This window comes from Egretta garzetta, unplaced genomic scaffold, assembly GCF_000687185.1.
Source record: "Egretta garzetta isolate BGI_Z169 unplaced genomic scaffold, ASM68718v1 scaffold174, whole genome shotgun sequence".
In the NCBI taxonomy this organism is placed as follows: domain Eukaryota; kingdom Metazoa; phylum Chordata; class Aves; order Pelecaniformes; family Ardeidae; genus Egretta; species Egretta garzetta.
Genome location: NW_009259311.1, coordinates 439,594 through 460,131, shown reverse-complemented (window position 1 = coordinate 460,131; position 20,538 = coordinate 439,594). Strand labels below are relative to the sequence as shown.

At 37.4% G+C, this 20,538-nt stretch overlaps 1 protein-coding gene across 1 annotated transcript in view; it reads right to left on the bottom strand.

The window, feature by feature from the left end:
• Positions 1 to 1,683: 1,683 nt before the first annotated feature.
• TLL1 (tolloid like 1) overlaps positions 1,684 to 20,538 on the bottom strand; it is a 144,440-nt gene continuing 125,585 nt past the window's right edge. Inside the window, exons 17-21 of the mRNA XM_009636352.2 lie at positions 15,337 to 15,462; positions 13,794 to 13,921; positions 9,107 to 9,320; positions 3,152 to 3,402; positions 1,684 to 1,818 (exon numbers count right to left, since the gene is read on the bottom strand). Coding sequence (XP_009634647.1) covers positions 1,684 to 1,818; positions 3,152 to 3,402; positions 9,107 to 9,320; positions 13,794 to 13,921; positions 15,337 to 15,462 — 854 coding nt within the window. The remainder of the gene's footprint in view (positions 1,819 to 3,151; positions 3,403 to 9,106; positions 9,321 to 13,793; positions 13,922 to 15,336; positions 15,463 to 20,538) is intronic.

Below are 20,538 nucleotides of genomic sequence, written 5' to 3'. Positions count from 1 at the left end.
ATCTGTCTATGAAGCCTTTAAAGAAAAGTTGCTACAGTCAAACAGGGTCCTGATAGAACTTGGCACATAAAGAAACAATTCAATTTTCACCCATACAATACGTCTCACTCCCCTGGAGCACTCATTCATACAATACTTACATAATGCATATACATTAGGACTAAAGCCGTGTATGGCCTAAAGCACATAGAGTATCTCAGTTCTAAACGTAACATATCTCTACATCAAAAGCAGGTCACTGTATTTACAGCAGATGATCTTGCTCTGCAGATAGGGCTTTTGCTTGAAGATCCTTTTGTTAGCATACGCTAAGAAGTCCAAGTCGTCAAATTATTTATCAAATTAGAGGTGTATCTACAGGAAGATCTGTCTGACCATGTGTGAGGATTCTAAGGCAATAGTAGTAGGTGTTCCACAGGACTAGCGCTGCCGTTGCAACCCGCTCTCCCTAGAGCAGTAAAGCCTTCCTTCTCCAGATGCAGCCAGGCGTAGTGAGACATTCATGATCCGCAAGCTATTGGCTCAAAAGTCTAAAACTTCTTGGTTTGTTTTTGTTTCAATGTTCATGGAATAGCACCATAGGAATTCACTCTTGATAACAAACAAATCCTGGGTCTGTTGTTTTGGTTTGGTTTTTTTTGCCATCGCAGATACTCTTACTCCTAGGAAAAAAACTCTTTGGGAAACCTGCCTCTTGGATACTACTTCAGCTTCATTTCTGATTAGCTAAACAGACAATTACAAATTCACAAAGAGGTCCGAAGAAATAAAGCTTAGTAGTGGTTCCAAATGTACTGCTAAAAACAAATTAAGTAGGGAGTTTCAGATGATCCTTAATACTTTTGTTTCTCACAGATATAGATTTTGATTTGGGACAGGTTTTCATCTCAGTCTCTTTCTATGTTCAGTGCAAAATAAGAGCACATCATCAGAGATAGCTTACTTAACCAGTAAACCGAACATTTTCAGACACTTACACTGTTCAAATTCAGTCAACTAGTGATGACTGATGTAACAGTTCAGACTTCTCAGTCATTAATAAAACAAAATACTCTAAAGACAAGTTATGTTTCAGAAGTAGGATTTTCCAGTTTCAAAACACTGATAACCTGATATGACAGATGAATTTGTAAAAAATACAGAACAATCCAGGAAGACCTTCCCCTTTCATATCTTTCAAGTCCTTGTACATACTGTATGCAGGGTACAAAGTCAAAGCAACTAGATATAAGGACGGTATTTTGAGTGTGTGTCCTAAAAGAGCTTTTTTTCCCCTCCTGGACACCATACACTTGCCAGAAGGAAGAATGGTCTTCAGGGTCACTTCTCCTGAATGCAACAGATGGAATCTGCACACATCTATGACTAATGTCAAATCATGAACAAAAGCTTTTATATTCTCCCTGCATGCAAAGTCCTTTCACAAGCTTTGCAGAGACAGTCAAGTATGGAGCCCACACATCATCATCTTGTCTGTTCCAGTGGGATAGGTGATTTTTTTTTTTATTATTTTATTTTATTTCAGTCTCTGGTCTTATAAGTTGTCATTTCAACTGAACTCATAAAACATTTGTGCTAATAACATCAGTTTAAAAAAAAAAAAAAGACACACCTTCCTTCCTTCCTTCTCCACTGTGCGTTCTTTCTTTCCCACTCTCCTTTTCTGGCATAGAGGTTCTTGTGTTATTTTTTGGTGTGCACACTATCTGGGTATTTTATACTTCTGTATCGTATATGAAATCCTTTCTTGTTGATTGTATCATCAGTGTGAAAATGAAGTAAAAGAGCTTCCCCTGCTGAATAGATTTCTTCTGGTGGCTAAAATAAATGAATAAACAAACAAATTATGGCCTGTTTAATTACTGAAGCACATAGATCAGAAATACCAGCTGAACTACCAAGTCCTTTTTCTGAAATTGAGAAGGTGATAATGTATCCTAACAGTGCCCTTTTTACACTTCAGCTTGGATTGTTTTGCTTTCAGTAACTTTTCTATTTAATTCCATCTTTCCTATGTGCTTGCTTTGGAATGGCCTCTGAAGCCATTCATCCATACCTCACCAGAACCAAACCAAACCCATAACGAAACCCAACGACCCCACCTCCCTCCCCCACCAAAAAGAAAAAAAAAAAAAATTTCAGCCTGAGATTGGGCCATTCTCCAGTTGGATGCTCTTCTACTTGTAAAACAGGGCAACTTGCAGAGGAAAGTATTGTTTTGTGTAAATTAGTAGATGCTGGCCTCAGTTGTAGCATTTTCCTTAGAATATACTGCCTACAGTTCAGTGGTAGCACCTTTCCTGCATCTTTAAGTGTTAAGCCAGCTTACAGGTAACTTGTCTGAATGACTGAGCTGTTTGATCCAGCGCTGTGGCTGAATCCAAAAGCATCACGCAGTTAATTAAGAGTTCCTAGTATCTCATGTAGAGCCTCTGAAACCTTTTTTTCCAGGCAAAGAGTGTATGTATGAAAGTGTGCTTGCATTTACACACATATAAAGAATTGATGAGGACTTGTGGGATCATTGCACCAGCTTTCTCAAGGCAGGCAGCCAACAGAACAATGCAAGTCTAAAAGGAGAAATAGGATATGTCCTTTTCAGGATGTCACCTGGCCAATTTCCTCCATGTCTCACAGTTAAAACGTGTCAGAGATTTGGGATGATAGGGCTTTCTTAAGGCCCATATTAACCACACAGTTTAGAAGCATTTTTTTCCTAAAATCAGATTTAAGTAGTAGATGAGCTCCCCTCTCCCTGCAAAATGTGGATTCTTCATTCAAATTGAAAGAATTTTGATGTCATAATTTTCAACACCGGTGCATTTTTCTCTCTGTAAGGAAAAATGCTGTTAACTTTTTTTGGGGTGCTGTTAAACACTCCACTGTCAGCTACCTAAAGCTTAACATAAGTTTACAATACTTGGGTCAAAAACTAGGTAAGAATATTTATTTTTGAAAATATTTCAAGGGAATGCTTGTATTACAAGTCTGCAGATTTATATTAAAAAAAAAAAATCTACAGCAGATAATCTACTACCTTCATTATAAAGTATAGTAACTGAACCTCATCCCTTCTGTCCCTTTCCTTCCTCTGCCCTGTTCTTTTGCTTCTTTTTGTTGTGGAAGTAAAAACCAGTACCTGGTTACTTACCCCAGATCCACAAAATCGACCAAGTCTTACAGCTGTCTTATCATGACCATCAAAGAGCTCCACATAATCGTAACCACAGTCTGCCTCTTCTTCAACCTCAAAAGTCTGAAACATTAACTCGACTTGATAGCTGCGCTCTGCCACCAGGAGCCAGTCGCAGTCCGCCTGAACTGGATAGTTGTTATCGCCAAACTGAGCATGTGAGTACAGATCTTTGGGCTTAGTTTCAGCTTTCAGCCGACCACCACACTCTAAACAGGAGGAAAAAAAAATAAGGATGAAGAAGGTGCAAATTAGCATTTTCTTTTCATAGATGCCCAGCCCTATTCAGGCTAAGTGCAATTTTATGCCACAAGCAGGTCAATCAAACAAGGTGTAGAGTGAAGTACTACCCAGTATGAATACATATCCGTCATTCTATTTTCCCGATATAAATTCTGGTTTATAACTACACAAATTTGAGCATATTTCATAATTTTCAAGTGAAAGACCAAAAGACAGGGAACACCAAAGTTGTAAGGAATGTGGTTCAAGAGGTAGGATGTTCTTCACATAGGCATCTGAGGGGTGCCTGCGGCCAGCAAGGCAAGTGCTGTAAGTGGGGCATCCACATTTCAGTGGTCACAGCCTTTCCATGTGGGTTAACAACACCGTCTGCAAGTGGCAGGGGAGGATCAGCTCTAGCACACGTGTAGTCAGCAATCAAGTGCAAAAGTCTTGTGTTTTGTAGGAGTGTCAACTTTAACCATCACACGGTGCCTGGGGAGCCATCTCAATACTAAACATCACTGCCAAGCTCTCTAGCTTGTTTGCTGCATAGTTCACAGATGTGAACAGGTCTTTCTCTGCAAAAGATCATGGCCAAGAGAAAGCTGCTACTACCAGGGAAAGTCTTGCAGCTGAAAGCTTGCTCTTCAGCTGGAGATCCTTGCTCTGTGCCAAAGCAGTATTTTCAGTATAAATCTCTATTTGTACACAGTAGTAAAATGTACATGTTGCTTTAGAGCTTGTTCATAACTGCTCAAAAAGTTCATAATCTAAATAATAATAAATGCTGTTCTTTAGCCTGTTTGCCCAAGGAGAACAGAAATCGCTGAAAATGCACTAAACAACCCCCCCCCCCCAAAACCCAACAAACCAGCAGCTAGTATTTTATCCTTTGTAAATATTTTCAGCAGCTATAATTAAAACTAGTATTCTAACCTAAATAGCCAGTGAATTCAGTGTCTACAGTAATTCAAACATATAGGTATTATGCACTTGCCAGTTAAAAGTTCTATTACAATGCAACAAACAACAGATGGGAAATTGTACTTAGAAGAAAAAACACATTGTTTATTACATTTCCAAGAGATGGATGGAGGCTTTTTTTCTTACAGCTACAAAGATTTCAATGAAAACAGCATAATTTTGTTCTGGTTTCTCATCAAGAACAATCCATCCCTTATAGCACCCATAAAAACACCAAGTGCAAATGAGCTTGAACTGAACCCTGAGATTCACAAGTTTAGATTCAATTTTTATAAATAAATGAACAGATAAGTCTACCTGCATTTTGATCAAATGTAGCTATTATAAATTGTTCATTTTATAATATACTGAAACAAATGGCAAGATTCAAAAATTTCTAAGCTTTGGTGAATTAACAGTTTGAATTTGACTTCAGTGTCATGGTCTCCACCCTCACCATCTGTAATGTTATATTGTGAGGACTCACACTGCAGCTGGGAATTAATAACAGTAATGAGCAAATTTTTTTTTTAAATATGGTAGGTTTGCTTAATAAGAAAATGAAGGAATCAAAGAAGGAAATATAAAATTATCTAAGAAGAGCAATCCATGATATATGATCTGTTGTTCAATCTGAAATGTCAATATTTTTTTTTGCTTTTAAATATTTGTGAAATGAGATAGTTCAAACAGTTATTTCTCATTAGTTCCAATTTACTGATTTTTTTCCTCCCTTTTTTTCCTATTCTTGATTTCATTTACTTTTTTTTTTTTTTTTTTTTTTTTTTTTTGACTGGACTGTCACCAACAGTAAAAACATCTCCCTGCTTCAGACACAGAACAGCTGCTAAGGAGAAAATGTTTAATGGACTGTCTGCATTGTTTCCCTCTGCATGCTACAGTGGGCAGGAGCTTGAAGAGAAGTTGTAGCCGTACTAGCAACAGCAGAAAATGGCAATTCCCTTTTCTCTGCCCTTCTCCCATGGTTAGGATAAAGTATTGATTTGAGAAATTACAAGTCAAATTTTCAATTTCTTAAGGGCTAAGTTGTAGTTTGAAAAGTCAACATTCAGCCTGCACACCATGGCGCTGCATTAGGATGTGTGGGATAGGCTGTGATGGGTCTGCACAGAACACAGCAGCTCTTGCTTAGCCTTAACACCAGAACTAACCTAGCTGCACCGACCATCATGCTTTCCACTGTGCTGGGTCTGCTCTGCTGTAGGTACGATGTACATACCTGACTGTAAAGAAATATGTCTGACTTGTAAAATGCTGTTGGTCTGCTGCTTAAGGTGAAAGACTTTTTTCTAGATCAGCTAAAGAACAAAAAATTCTGTTTTGTTTCCTGACCTTTCTAGGGGCTTTTAGGCTTCTTAGAAACGTAAGAGCAAATCAAGCCGTAGTCTCTTGACTGCTCAGCAAACTGGACAGATGGGAAAAGCTCAAACCCACACTATCTGAACAAGTGAAACAAGATGTCCTGGTTTTGGCTGGGATAGAGTTAATTTTCTTCGTAGTAGCTGGCATAGTGCTGTGTTTTGGATTTAGGCTGAGAATAATGTTGATAACTCACTGATGTTTTAGTTGTTGCCGAGCAGGGCTTACACCAGTGAAGGCCTTCTCAGCTTCCCCTGGCTCTGCCAGGTGCACAAGAAGCTGGGAGGGAACACAGCTGGGACAGCTGATCCCAACTGGCCAAAGGGCTATGCCAGACTATATGGCATCATGCTCAGTATGTAAACTGGGGGGAATTGGCTGGGGGGCAGCAATCACTGCTCAGGGACGGGCTGGTCACTGGTCAGCGGTGAACAATTGTATCGTGCATCACTTGTTCTGTATACTCTTTGATCATCACCATCATCCTTATTATTATTTTGTCTTCTGCTGTTCTAATTAAATTGTCTTTATCTTGACCCACAGTTTTACTTTTTTTCCCCCCAATTTTCTCCCCCATGCCACCGGGGTAGGGGGAGGGTGAGAGAGTGGCTGTGTGGTTCTCAGTTGCCAGCTGGGGTTAAAGCACAACACAAGATTATTAATTTGATTCAGCATTGCCATAGTGAATTATTATAGCCATTTTGGAAGTGACACAGGATCCTAAACTGAGTGACATCTGAGATGTCCAGGTTTGTCACAGACATCCTCACAGGTTGACAGGTAGGGACTGGACCTACAGCAAACCTGCAACCTCCCATGGCAGTGGCTGGAGGCCAGGCACCATAAATGAGGCCATCCAGAAGGGAAACAGATACCTGTGTTAGGGCAACCAAACCACTCCCTGAGCAATGATGCTTAATGTTCAGTCAGGCATTTTTGTAAATTCCTTCTGAACAGGTTATGCCTCTTCTGAGAGGTAAAAATATAATGATCTCTTTCTAAAACTGTGTTGACCTTTAAAAATAGCCTTTTTATAAGTTTTGCTCCACCTAGGGAAACCTTTCTATCCTATCTATTTTTTTAAACTTTATTGCCCCTGCTGCTACAGTTTTACCCTGTTTTTTGAAATATTCAAGGGAAATCTGGTATTTGGGTAGTATTTCAAGCCAAAAAGTGTCACAGGAGGGAAATCAACATCATCATCAAGACCTATTAGACTAAGAGGCCATTAAATTGTGCTGATGCCAGGTATACAGCAGACAGACACCTTTGAGCATAGGATCCAGTTACTCTTTCTTTGCTGTTTTATTACACAAGTCTTTCTACTGAGCGAATTCTGCCTGGAGGTCAGAAGTGAAGGGAGCAGCTTCCTCAGCTCTCTCTGCACAGCTCTGTAGGATTATTTGCTAGAAAAAAAAATAAAATTAAGAAATACAATCCCCTGTCTATACACTTGTCAGATAGCTATTCATTCCTACATGTGTCCAAAGCACGGAGGTAAAATTCTAATGGGGCATCTGTGTTTGGCTCAAGACTGCAGAAAAGCTGCAAGATCCGAATCGTCTCTCACTGGGACGGTACCTCAAAGCACACGCTGATGATGATCTTTTCAACTTAGTGAGCACTTCGTGCAACAGTAGTTGACAGAAATAAATGTCCTCTCTTAAGGAGGCAAGCTTTCTAATTTTTACAACATTCTTAAAAACTGGGCAGATTCTAATTTTCAGATTTTCTCAGAAAAGCACTATTATGCATGCTAAGAAAGTTTTTACGGTTAAGGCACATAAAACTCAGCAGATAAATATATATATATACACATATATATGAGTGAAATTCCAGCAATTAATAACGTAACTAGCAATCTTCAGAAGTTAGGGTACATAAATTTGAACTTATTTCAATATAATGACTGCTCCAATTTTACAAGTTGAAAGTGAGAAGAATAAATGAGAAAGTAGCTTTACAACACCTGTTTCTAACAAGAATTCTGACCTTTAACTGTTTACCCCAAGGTAATTTAAAAATGAGTAATTATTACCATTTCTATCTAATTTTCCATCTAAGTGAAGGGGGTTACTGCATTAGAGAAAGAAAGCAATTGCATGCTTGTCAAAGAGGATTTCCCACAAGAAAAACCAATTGGATTACAGGTAGCCAAACTTTTCACTTTCCAGTCCCAGAACATGAAGGATGAATAGTTCATACATTGTTGCCTACTGTCTTTCACTGAAAGGCAAATTAAATTCATAAAGTTTTAGAAACAAAGAAAGAAGCAAAGAAACAAAGAAAGAAACAAAGCAGAAGGAGGGAAAAAAAAGAGAAAATGCTAACATTGATATATGAGGATTTGTTAGCTGAGCACTACACATCAACTTAATAAATACTCTGGGTAATATCAAATGGTATTAACAGTGACTGATTTCCTCGATTACCATCTTCTATTACTAACTGCTACCTGCCAGTAAACCCTCTGTACTAGCACAGATATTTATAAATATTTTGTGCACTAATATTTATTGTCAAATACTGGACTAAGAATAAAAGTAAAGATAGACATTATCTGAACAAGAAAATGAAACAAAAAAACCCCACAAAACCCCCTTGTCTTACAGCAAGCGCTGGAAGTTCAGAGATTCAGCACTAGGGGCCACTGTAAGCCAAGCAACTTCAGGGAAATAATGTACACGCTATGAAAATGTATCAAAAAAAAAGAATCTATTAACGCAAGGGCAAAACAATATTTTTAATTTCAGTTATTTCTGCCAAAGAGCAAAATTAAATGGTAAATGTGAAGGAGATTATATTCTTACAGCCTTAAGAAAGTCTTCAGTATTGGTTTTTTTCTTATTTTTCTTTGGCTTGTCTTTTCTTTTTAGCTCTAGAGGAAAGTAATAGCTGTTTACACAAACCCCAGACTTTTGTTTGAGTTAGAACAGGAAAGTAATGGAGGTGCATGACACACCCCATCGAAATACTGCCATTACAAATACAATGAAAAGCTATTGAATTTTTTTACAAACTAAAGCATGAATCTTAGTATCTCTTAGACTGTCTATGCCAATATCTTCTTTTTATCAGATTTTGTTTCAAAACCTTTTAATAATTTACCTATAAAATGGAGAGACACACACAAAGAGAGAGAGAAGGAGAAAGAAATGTCTAAAATATTAGAGAATACTTTCTGCAACCTCAGACTTTTCCTACTGTTCTTAAGGTTCCTTTAGCTTTAGTTGTAACATTGACTTATCTGCTAACTCATCCCATTCCTATAGAAGAAATGCCTGAATATCTTCTAATAAAGAACAAAGGGGACGTTATTAGTAAAGTACATCCTGATTTTCTGACCTGTAGAGTGCGTTGCCTGGAAGCCCTTTCTCTGAACCGATGCATCAGAAATAAAGCGGAGAAACATTTTGTTGCCAGTAGCGATAAGAGGGTCTGGTATCTTATTGCCACATAAGCGTCCCAGAATTGGTGACTTTTCACTTTCTCCATCAAACACTTCCAAGTGGTCATAAGCACATTCTTGATGTTGTTCTATCTCAAATTCATTGAAGGTCTGGGGGGAAGAAGCAAAATGACTCAATGTAGTACTGTATGTACTGTACTTATATGGTACATATATACCGACAGTATGTTTCAGAATACAAAGTAAATAAGATGACAGATTTTAGCATTACTGCTCCTACAGGCCTGTAGCTTTGAATAACATTGATTTTGAGAAAGTGGAATGATAATTAAGACAGTGAATTTGAAGAGGGCATCATCCTTCACATAAAAAGGGATTAGAATATTTATAGCCAATGAATATCCATAACAGAATATGAAATCTAGATTACTGTGACTTTTCTGTTGAATTTGTATCACTTGTAGGAGAATTCCAAATTTTACAGAACATTCAAAACAGCAAAAAGCAGGAAATCTATTGGTTCCTCAGATAGTTGAGGACTGATTGAAACATCTGCAAAACATAATGCCCCCTCTTCCCTTTTTATTTTTATTTACCTCACACCACAACTAAAGCCTTCAAGAACAACCTTTCCACATGAACAGTTCTGCATGAAAGTTATATTTTCTATCCTATTATCTAGAGATCTATTTTTTATTACCACACTAAAAATATTTTAGGCTGCAACCTTCATGATAAGATCACATATTTGCTAGTGAAATCATTGTGAAAAATAGCAAAATTTTGTTGATTATCAAAAAAATTTCAGCACGCTCTTTTGCCGTCTTCATTGCTCTGAAGAAGATTTGAATTGCTGCCACAGTTTGAACACAGTGATCACAAACTTCACGTCATTTCAGATCTGTGATGTTTCTTCTACACTTCAAAACATCTAAGTTTCTGAGCTCCTAGGGATTCTCAGTCTCTCTCAGTGCTCATGGCAGCTTGCCAGGACAAATTTGGATCTATTAGAAATTGCTAATTGCAAGTCCTTCAGAACAGAGCCTGGCCAAATTACTTTTAAAAACTTTTGGAATTTCGATTTCTCAAACTCAGAGTGCTCAACCAAAGGCATCTCCCAAAGGTGTATGCCATGCCTTACACAAACTGCTAAACCACATACAACTAATACCTGCTTTCCAAAAATGGAAGAGTGTCTTCCATGACTGGACAGGTATCAACAAATTTCTTTCAACGGGACGCCTAAGAGTTCAGGTAAGATTTTTCAACCAGGGCTAAATTTCAACCAGAAACCTAAAATCAAGTAATTTGCTCTCATGTAAACACTGAGAAGGCAATATAGATACACATCTTTTGAATTTTCAGAAATAACCTACAATTTAAGGTGAAATTCAAAGCCTGTTTTGCTGAACAAAAGAGTATAAAAGCACTAAGTATAAATCCTCCCATAAGTAGTCACATAGCTGACTGTTCCTGAAAAAAAATAAAACAAACCCAAACCCACTAAATGATTAAGCAGCAATAATTAAAAGGAATAAAACTGAACTATCAAATACTGAGCAAATATAATAATTATGCATTCTATCTGGTACACAAAGCAAATCTGACCTACCAAATCCCTTGTGGGATCCAGCCAGTGTGAAATTTGATGGTAATTTATATTAACAGCTGACCTAAAGGAAATATAAAGAGCTAACACAAGGTCTTTTGACCAAAGAACCAGAATATTCAGAATAATACTTTTGTTTTGTGAAAAGTGAAGAGCTGCATGATGCAGTGGATATAGGTTCATTTCACAGGAAACTTTGGAGATTTTATTAAGGGAATGAAACTGCAGAGGCAGTGAAAACAGCTGTACAGCAGTCCCTCCTGCTGCTCCTAAATTGTAGTGAGCCTTCCTACTTTTATAATGCCAAGTACATGTTGTCATTTATACCCAAATAAAATCTGATGGATTAAAAAAAAAAACAAACAAAAAAAAAAAACCAGAAAGCTGAAAAAGTAACTGTAAGGGAGTTAGTTAAATATAGAGTTGAGTCAAGCCAACTTGGAATCTATGGAAGCAATAGTTGTAATCCAAGAGCAGTCTGCAGAACTTAATTTTCTTCTAGAGGAAAACAGTATCAGTTTCGTTCATTTCTCATCAGGACAAAAAGATCACCCTCTAGGAAGCACTTCTCACCATGAAGTGTAAGACACCTATTATTTTTAGGATTTGACTTATCACCGGGATTCCGAAGCCTGTAGGGAGACAGTACATGTTACACTGGGTCCCACAAAGAAGAACAGAAAAAAGTCCTAAAACTGCTGTGAGTCAAGCAATTGCAAAGAGAATCAAAGGAATTTGTTCTTTAAAGGAAAAGCAGATCTTAATATTAAGTAATTTAAAAGCTCAAAATGCCTAAATACTTCAAAACACCCAAAGTTGATCTCCATTTTTTTTTAAAAAGCAGTCAGTTCCCAGCAGGCTTGAAAGAGGAGAACTGACACAAACTTTCCTTGAAGTTGAACATGACTGAATAGTTGCTGCTAACTTTCTCTCTACTATTCAGTGCTAACAGAGTTCACAGATGATTTAATAAAGTGGTCGTATAATTAACTCACTCTCCATCTTCCTGGGACAAATACTTTTGAGTATCTACCCCACCATGTGTACAGTCCCCATTTTGATTGTCTCATTAGTGGGAATGGTATTCAGAAATGTTACATACAGGTTCTGAACATAGAGCACTTTCTATCTATAGCACTCAACTAAGTAGATACGTTGGTGGCACTTATGGATAGCTGCCTGAATGGGACACTTAAGTCTGTCTCTTATAAACATCCGGCTGATTAGCTCATGAAAATCTCTGCTACATACATTTTCAAAGCCATCTTTATCTACACATTTCGTTTAAAAATTCTGAAGTGAATATCCATTTTTTTATAGGCTTCTTAATTACACCAAATGCTTAATTTGAGCCTTCTCAGGAAGAGACTTTTCAATGATTATCAGAATGAGAGCAATCAGAGCAAAAGATTAGTTTCTGTACACACACCCCTCTCATAAAATGAAGCACAGCCTCACAAGCCACGTAGTTTGTTACTGTGAAGAAATCAATTCTCTCCTTGTTCAATTTGACTAAGTAAACCATGAGGAGTAAACCTAAATACAGTGTGAAAGTACAAGAAAAAATATTTATCCATAGTGGAAGTATGGTATCATTATTATTACTATTACTGATCTGACATCTTGCTGTACTAGACAGACTTTAAAGAATTTAGTAGATTGATCCTACTGGCTTGCACAGAAAATTGGATTTCAAACTCTAAGTCATGGAGGTATTTTTGAAAATTCAACCTAGTAGAATTTAGTCTAATTTTTCCAATTTCACTGGCAAAAGCCAATTTAAAAACAGTTTCTTTTAAAACAGATCATTTGACATTTCACTGAAGAAATCTGCATGAGCTGAGGTTAACAGTACTGAAAAAGCTTTTACAGTAACATGCCCATGCCTGGCTGGCTTCAGTTTATTCAGCCAGGATGAAGAAGGCTTGCTCAGAAGTGGCAGCAGGAAGGCTGCCTGAATCAAAGACCCATTTTTCACCCTTTGAATGGACAGAGCATGCACACCACTCATTTTCTGCAACTCCTACATCCCTCAGAAGAGTTTAACCATTTTACTTCTGGTGAACAGGGTCAACACATGATTCCATATCAGCACCAGTAACAGGGGTTATGGTTTTAGCCAAGGTCAGGAGTTAGGAGATGACTATATGTATATATTGCTTTCATCCCTGCATCTATACTGGCTATTGCTTCTACCTCTCTGAAGTAGAAACATCTCTCTTCTTAAGATTATCTTCTCCAAAACACTTGTTAGATTAATTTATCAGATTTAAAAATATTTCAGACCAGCTTTTGTTGTGGCTGTCCCCTGAGTACTCTGGCTGAAGCAACACTGGGGCTGATCTCAAAGCAGAAAAACCTCCTGGGCAGGTCCGTGCCTTCAGCTTTGTACAGAGGCTAGATAACCTTAGTAGATCTGCAAAGCCCCCTAAGTTCTGCTAGCCTGTCGTCAGCCACCAGCACTGTCCTTAGCTAGCTGGATTCAAAGGTCACTTAGCTTGCTCAGGCTGCTCTTCTACTCATGTTAAAATCTGGAGCCACTTTTAAATGAGAAGTCCAGATTCTTGGTTTTTGCATCTTCTTTTCCTCCTTGAAAAGCAGAGGACAGAAATGCAAAAGGTGTGTCGAGAGGACTGTTCATAACTTCTAATTTTGCTTATTCTATATATTGGAGTTTGCATAAATGGCCTCTGACATATTTGTCAAAATTTTGTGCAAATTTTATGAATTGTGACAATGACATAGTAAAGTCTGACAGGAGAGAAGTATTCCTCCTGACCTTTGCTGCCCAGAGTATTTACAATCACCACAAAATTAAATTCGCAGCTCTATGATATTGAGTAGCACACCAGCTGGCCAGGAATGGATAGGAGTCAGCAGATTTTTAAAACAGTTTACCTCTGGGCTGCAAAGTGATAGTAAAGTTTAGTAACAGTTTCGCATTATTGAGTAGTCATTTGAGAAGCAGGTTTGGTGGAAGAGAGGAGAAAAAGGAAGGGTAGGCAGCAACTCACCAATTTGACCCTCTGCCCAGGGGTGGCACTGATTTCCCACGTGCACTCCTTTCTGCTGGGGTATTTGTCGGGCCAGTTGGGACTCGTGATGATGCCATTGGGACTGTGGATCTTCTGTTCACACTCAGCTGTGCCAACAGTGATAGCATCAGTTAGCCTGGGGTCTGCATTCAGAGGTAGGCAGAAAAGTACTCTTTTTTTTTTTTTTTTTTGGTCAGGGGACCCACTGAATGGAAAGGATCTTTAGGAAAACAGCTAAGCACACTCTCCAGTGTGCACGATCTTCCCCTTTGGCAAACACTTTATGGCAATTAACCCAGCATGCCTGCTTACTGAATGTAGTGAAACGTACACTGTTGTACATTGTTTACAATGGATAGCTTTTTTTGGGGAAAAATATTATAAAGGAAAATACATAAGTATTAGAATTTAATAGAATATTTTACTATCCCCTCCGTTCTACATATGAATAAGTATGAAAATCCATATGAGAAATCTTGCTACTCCAACTTCAAATGGTATTTCTTGAACAATTTGTTTTTCCTCTCTTCTTGCTAACTTTCATACTGCAGCTACAGAGCAATCATTTCGATTTCTAAACCATAGTTTCTAGGGACATATACACAACTAGAGAATAGCTAAGACTAAACTCTAAGTACATATCAAGAACAGCTTAGTCATTCACGTTGTGACTGAATCCCCAGAAGTACATCTCTGTGAACAAATATAAAGAACTAAAACTTAAAGAAGGCAAGAAAGAAACCAGTTTCACTTTTGTATTTATTTTTTTGACAATCTCAAATTTCTCTATAAGTATGAGAGAACTATTCAACAGGAATCTTTTAGAGCAGGCAAGTATCATTCCAACACCAGCGATAATGCAAGTGATTCATAAAGGGCGCATCTTTACTCACAAATTAAATCCATGTCAGAATATAGCCTTGAGAAATTACAGTAGCTCACATGATATTGCACGCTTGAGGTCCATTTGCAGATAATCTAAATTCTACTTAAGCCCCAAAGCCTCCTGTTTTCTTTGAGGTAGTTGCACCTCGAGACAGCAAATGGGAAGAAAGATGCATAGGGACTTGACTGGAATTTAGATTGTCTGAATATGTCCCCTAAAATAAACCCAGAAAGGGCACATACAGTTTCAACCTGACTGTGAGGAAACTAACTGCAAATGACAACTTTACCAAGTTTCTCTCCAGAAACTGTATCCCTGTGTTTAACACAGCATTAGGTAAATACTCTATCACAGCTTTAAATGTTCTACACTTCACAGCACTATTAAAAGTAGCACTCCCTGCCAATAGTCCCAAGTTTTCCAAACTGCATTCCTGTGGACCTCAACTCAGCCACACACAAATGCTGGGGATGGAGGGGACGGGAAGGAGGGGATGAAGGAGTGTTTAACCCCAAGTGTCTCAGCCCCTATTACCAAGATCTTTCATTTTCCTTTCTTTTCCTTGGAAGGAGAGCTGCAGCAAGCTTTCTGTAAGACAGTTGTTCTAATCAACCATTCAAATACCATACTACTTACCCTCCTTGCAGTCATGTTTGTTTTCGTGTAGCACAAATCCATTTCGGCACTGGCAAACGTAGCTTCCTACTGTGTTGATGCACTCATGCTGGCAACCGCCATTGTCCTTCGAACACTCATCCTTGTCTAAGAAATACAGAATGAGGTTGGGTGAGCATCACAGCTAGAAGTAGTCCTTGTTACCAAAAAGAAGAAGGTTTAGCACAGTGTTTGATTCCAGAAAAGGATTAACTAAGGCACAGTCACTCTTCTCAGTATGGCAGTTTTGTGGTACCTGAGTTCTAGCCACTCATTGCTCAGCCTGCAACCTTGCACCATATCTCATCTTCCTAAGAAGTGAGGGGTAGTTCCAAGGGGAGAGGAACACTCGTAAAACAAACAAGCTGAATCAAAGGACATAAGACAGTTACCAGCATTTACTCTTTCAGGTGGTCTAGCTGGTAAAACTTCATAAATATCTCATCCAAAGCTTGATTTCAGTAAACAACAGGAGTGTAATTTATGGACAACACAAATATTCCAACTTTATGCAAATTCCACCATTTAATGGTGGTATGTTGAAAGAAACATGTAGGCCAAACAAGGTTTCAAGCTCTGCACATTAAACACCTCAGAAAAGAAGGATTTAACATAAACTTTTTCAATAAAGTAGATTTTGTTTTTTCCTAGCGGAGTGACAGTGTGCTTTACTTTTAATGAATCTGGACATACAGAACATCACAAAAATAAAAAAAAACCTAATTGAAAAACATACAAAAGAAACTGGCATTAATTATTTCAAGGAGATCTACAATATAGCATGCAGTTCTGTTTATTAACATAATCTTTTAAAAGAACTTTTAGTGTGTTAGAAGTAAAGCAGAGAGTAGGGGAGGAAATATGACCTGCATTAAACAGCTACAAATTCATTGCATGGAAAAAAGCCAAACTAGATTAACAGGCTGTCATTCTAGCAAGAGGCCTCAGCTGCCACCCTTCTATGTCATTCAGCTGTTGTCGTTTTAGGTGAGGCTTGTCCATTTAAAAGAGGCAGACTGCTCCTGACATATACATATATACACACACGCATACATGTATACATGTATGCACATGTATATACCTATATATGTATAGACACATACCTATAAATCCTGAGATATAAAAATACATATATAACTTTATATTCATATAAACACACACATACTAAAAAACTATATCTTAAAAACTGTGTCATTTTGACATGTAAAAGAGAGGAGGAAAAAGGGCAAAGAAACTGTGGTCATCCCAGAGGTCTGGTTGTTGCAGGGCTGGAATGCAGAGCACGCATCCCCTTCAGCCTCATGTACCTTGGAAAGCAGCAGCAAGCATTATCTCCAAACAGAGTAACATCCGATGTTTCAGACTTTAGTAGGTATAGTAAGAATTTCTATAGATTACAAGCCACTATGGATAATTTATGTCTGTCTCTGTTGTCTTATGTATTTTTTCCCTGCCTTTACTGATGCTCATACTCAGTAATGCAACACAAGAAGTTTGCATTGTAATTGCATACACATAAGCTTTATCTGCCAAAATGTATGCAACACTTGACCTGTTGACTTGCAGTTCTTTCCACAAAAATCAGCTTCTACTTATAATACATGATGATAATGTACATTTATAGATAAATTATGCAAGTCAAACCCAAGCATTCACTGCATTTTGTCTTGTAAATCTCAAATCTGTTTGCACTGAAAGTTTTTGGAAGCTTTCTGTAGATGTGGACAGATTTGAAGGTTAAGAAACAGTTGAAACATAGGTAGCTCCCAGAATCATATGTCCAAAGGCTTATACTAGTTGTCATTTTGATGATGAAAGCAGCATAAAAGCTCCACAATTCACTGTTCATGCCCCTTGCAATGCAAGTCTCAAACTGAGGTAGTAAATCTATTTAATTTCAAACAAAAGTTTTAATCTTTCATCTTTGCAAAAGCAAGCGCTATCATAAATTAATTCCATGTTGCAAATGAAGACTAGTAACAAGCAAATTGGAACTTAGACACAGTATGAACAAAACTCTTCGATATTTCCCCTCCTAAGCATTAGTTTGTAGTTTTCTACCAAAATAACGAAATAAATGGAAGGCAAGCTCAAAATGCATTCAAGCACAGAGATGGTACACAAATTCTAAATAAAAGCCCTGTCCATTTGCATCTTCCACCAAACTGTGAGAAAATCCTGAAAAGTATTTTAACATTAAGTAAGCTTATATTCTGTAAAATAATCTCTTAAGAGACAAGTACATAAGCAAAGAGTCCCATGTTGGACCTCCTCAGAAATAAAACAATGGACAGAAGGTAGAAAGGAGAAGTTTTGGAACATATCTTACCACAATAATTACTTGTATGTGGTTAATCAAGGATGCAATAGTTGAACGAGCCTTCCTCACACTTCATAATTTGGAACAGACTTTCTGTCAAACTGATTGCCCAGTTTCAAAATTCATGAAAAAACAATTAGTCTGTATTAGTTATAGGAACAAATGTTTTGCCATGTAAAAACAAAGCCATTTGTTATGCTGACAGATGGAAACGAGTCTCCCCATTTTGAATGGATACTTTCTTTCTTTTCTCATATCAGTACTCGGAACAGGGAAAGATCCATTCACAATAAAATGTTAGCTTGAATCATTCAGAGGACAAATGGTCGTACCTCTGAGACCCTCAGAGGCCACCAGTCTGTGAATAATACGTACTCGGCCTGAAGGGACCTGTATCAAGTCCTTGCAAGATTCAAAAACAAAAATTTTCTCTTTGCAGGCAGCTTTCTTGTCTGTGGAAAAAAATGTACCATGATGGCACAAGAGATGAGTTTGTGCTCCAAAACAGATTTGCTCAAGGCTGGAAACATTCTAGCTTTCTCTTTTTAACTGCTCAATGAATCATCACCCAAGAAAAAAATGTCCCAGACAACCTCATTTCTATATTACATCAAACACAATGTATGTTTTGAATGATCATGCAAAGAATCTTATCTATTTAAAATGCTGTAGTAACTCTAAAACTTATGATAAATGGAAGCAATTTAGTGACATATTATCGCTGGGTATTATTCATACCACTACACAAAGACTGATTTAAAGAAACGATTAGGCTATCTTATTGGAAATATCACCAAAAAAAAAGTTATTTTTTCCCCTCCCTAGAATAAATTTATGAAGTTATTTTACACTCCTCTAGTCTTATGGGCCCAGCAGACTGCAATTGGTCTTCTGATAAGAGCAGGAGAGAGGAAAGGACAGAAGAAAGAAAGGGGAGAATGAATAAAAACTAATGACTGGAAGCTTCTGGCTTAAAAGCCTAATATCCAATTTCAAAAAGTTTTAATAATTTTTTTAAAAAATTAGTATATCATTACTCCCTAGTTTCTTCTTTTTAACCAAGAAACTAAATTATAAATATACAAGAGCATCTCTGGAGATTAGCTAGATCCCTGCAACAGCTCCCAACTGAGCTTTCTTCAGAACTGTCCCGCCAAATGTAAATTTTACAGAATGTTGAAAAAAAAGTTTTTCTCACTTTCCAGTAGCACCTGTCTGGCTGTTAACACCATTTTACAGCCAAAAATATAATTACATGTTGTCTTATATCAACATAAACACCTTCCTAATACAGGTCATCTGTTGCCCTATGTCACTTGTTTGCTTTCACAGTTTATCACAGCGGGTTCCAACCACCCAAAAACTGCTTTCTATCGTCTGAGCTGGAGCTGGGCCATGCTTTCTCAACTGTAGCCACGGCTGCAGAATTCACCACCATAAGAGCTGCAAAAAAAGTTCTTTGGCTGCACTTTGTGGAACACATTACGGATCCTAATCTTCAAACAAATCTGATTTATCCACCTGTCTCTCTTGCTGAGCATCGCATTTGCCCTTTACTGGTGAATAGACTCCAAAATGCAGTGTTTTACTCATTACTATTTTTCTTCATGATGTATATCATTATAACAAAATGCTTAAAAATATTTCTATTGCGATTTAATTAATAAAACAGTTAAATCCCTTCCAGCAAGTATCTTAGACACTAGCACTAAGTATTTCTCCACAGATACCATTCTAAAAGTAGTGTATTCTGAAGGCAAGTGTATAAATAGGCAAAAATCCCACTTAATCAGCTCAACAGTGATCAGCTATCAACTCCCAAAGGAAAACACTTGAAGTCTTAAGTTCATTCTTCATTGACAGACCAGTAGCATATTATGTCCATATTAAGGAATTCAGGGATAAGAAAGTTATAGTGTTTTCTGATAGCCATGAGAGTTTTGTCTGATGAGTTATTTAGGGATGACAAGCTCTTTTTAGATACTTTAAGTTCAGAAGTTTGATTTGTCTCAAGCATTACAAAGTTTCTGTTTTGATCAGGAAATATTGTCAAAACGGGAAAGCCAGATAACATAGAAGAATAGAATCTGCTAGAAATGTTAACAACTGGAAGAGAACTGAGAAAGAAAAAAAATAAAATACAAAGTATCTGAACTCTCATGAAATGAGAGAAAATATTATGGCAGAAATGCATTACAAAGCATTCAGTACGTTTATATACTTACAGACTCAAAGACTCTTTATATCAACCTATCTTTCTTTGAAGGGGATTAGATATATACGATATCCAGGACACATCACACATTTCTATTCATTAAAAACCACAGTAGTTCAGTCTTATCCCTGGCTAATGAACTTATTCTAATGATCAATGGCATTATTTAAAACATATATTTTTTGAATTACCAGGAAAAATTTCCTTTCAACTTGGAGGGAAAGGGAAAAACATTTCATTCAGAACTGATAAAGCCAATGGAAATAATGGTTCTGAAGGATTGCAACCTGATGCTTTGATCTCCATGAATTACAGTCTAGTCTTTCCCCAACATGTAACAATGGCCCGATTTCTTCCTAGAAGTTGCTCGTAATACTAATAGATCATTTAAACAACCACTAAAATAAATAAATAAATCTGTGAAGATGAACTATCACTTTAAAGAAAACCAAAATTTAACTGACTATAAATGTTCAGCATATCCACAAAACACAACTTCTGAACTACAGAGCTTACACAAATTACAAAGCTATCATTGCCAATCTCATGTGGCATAGCTGTATAGATCCTGAAAACACAAAACAAATTTACTTTGCAGGCCATTTTTAGAACTGGAACATGTCAATACCCAAAATCTGTGACAATTCCT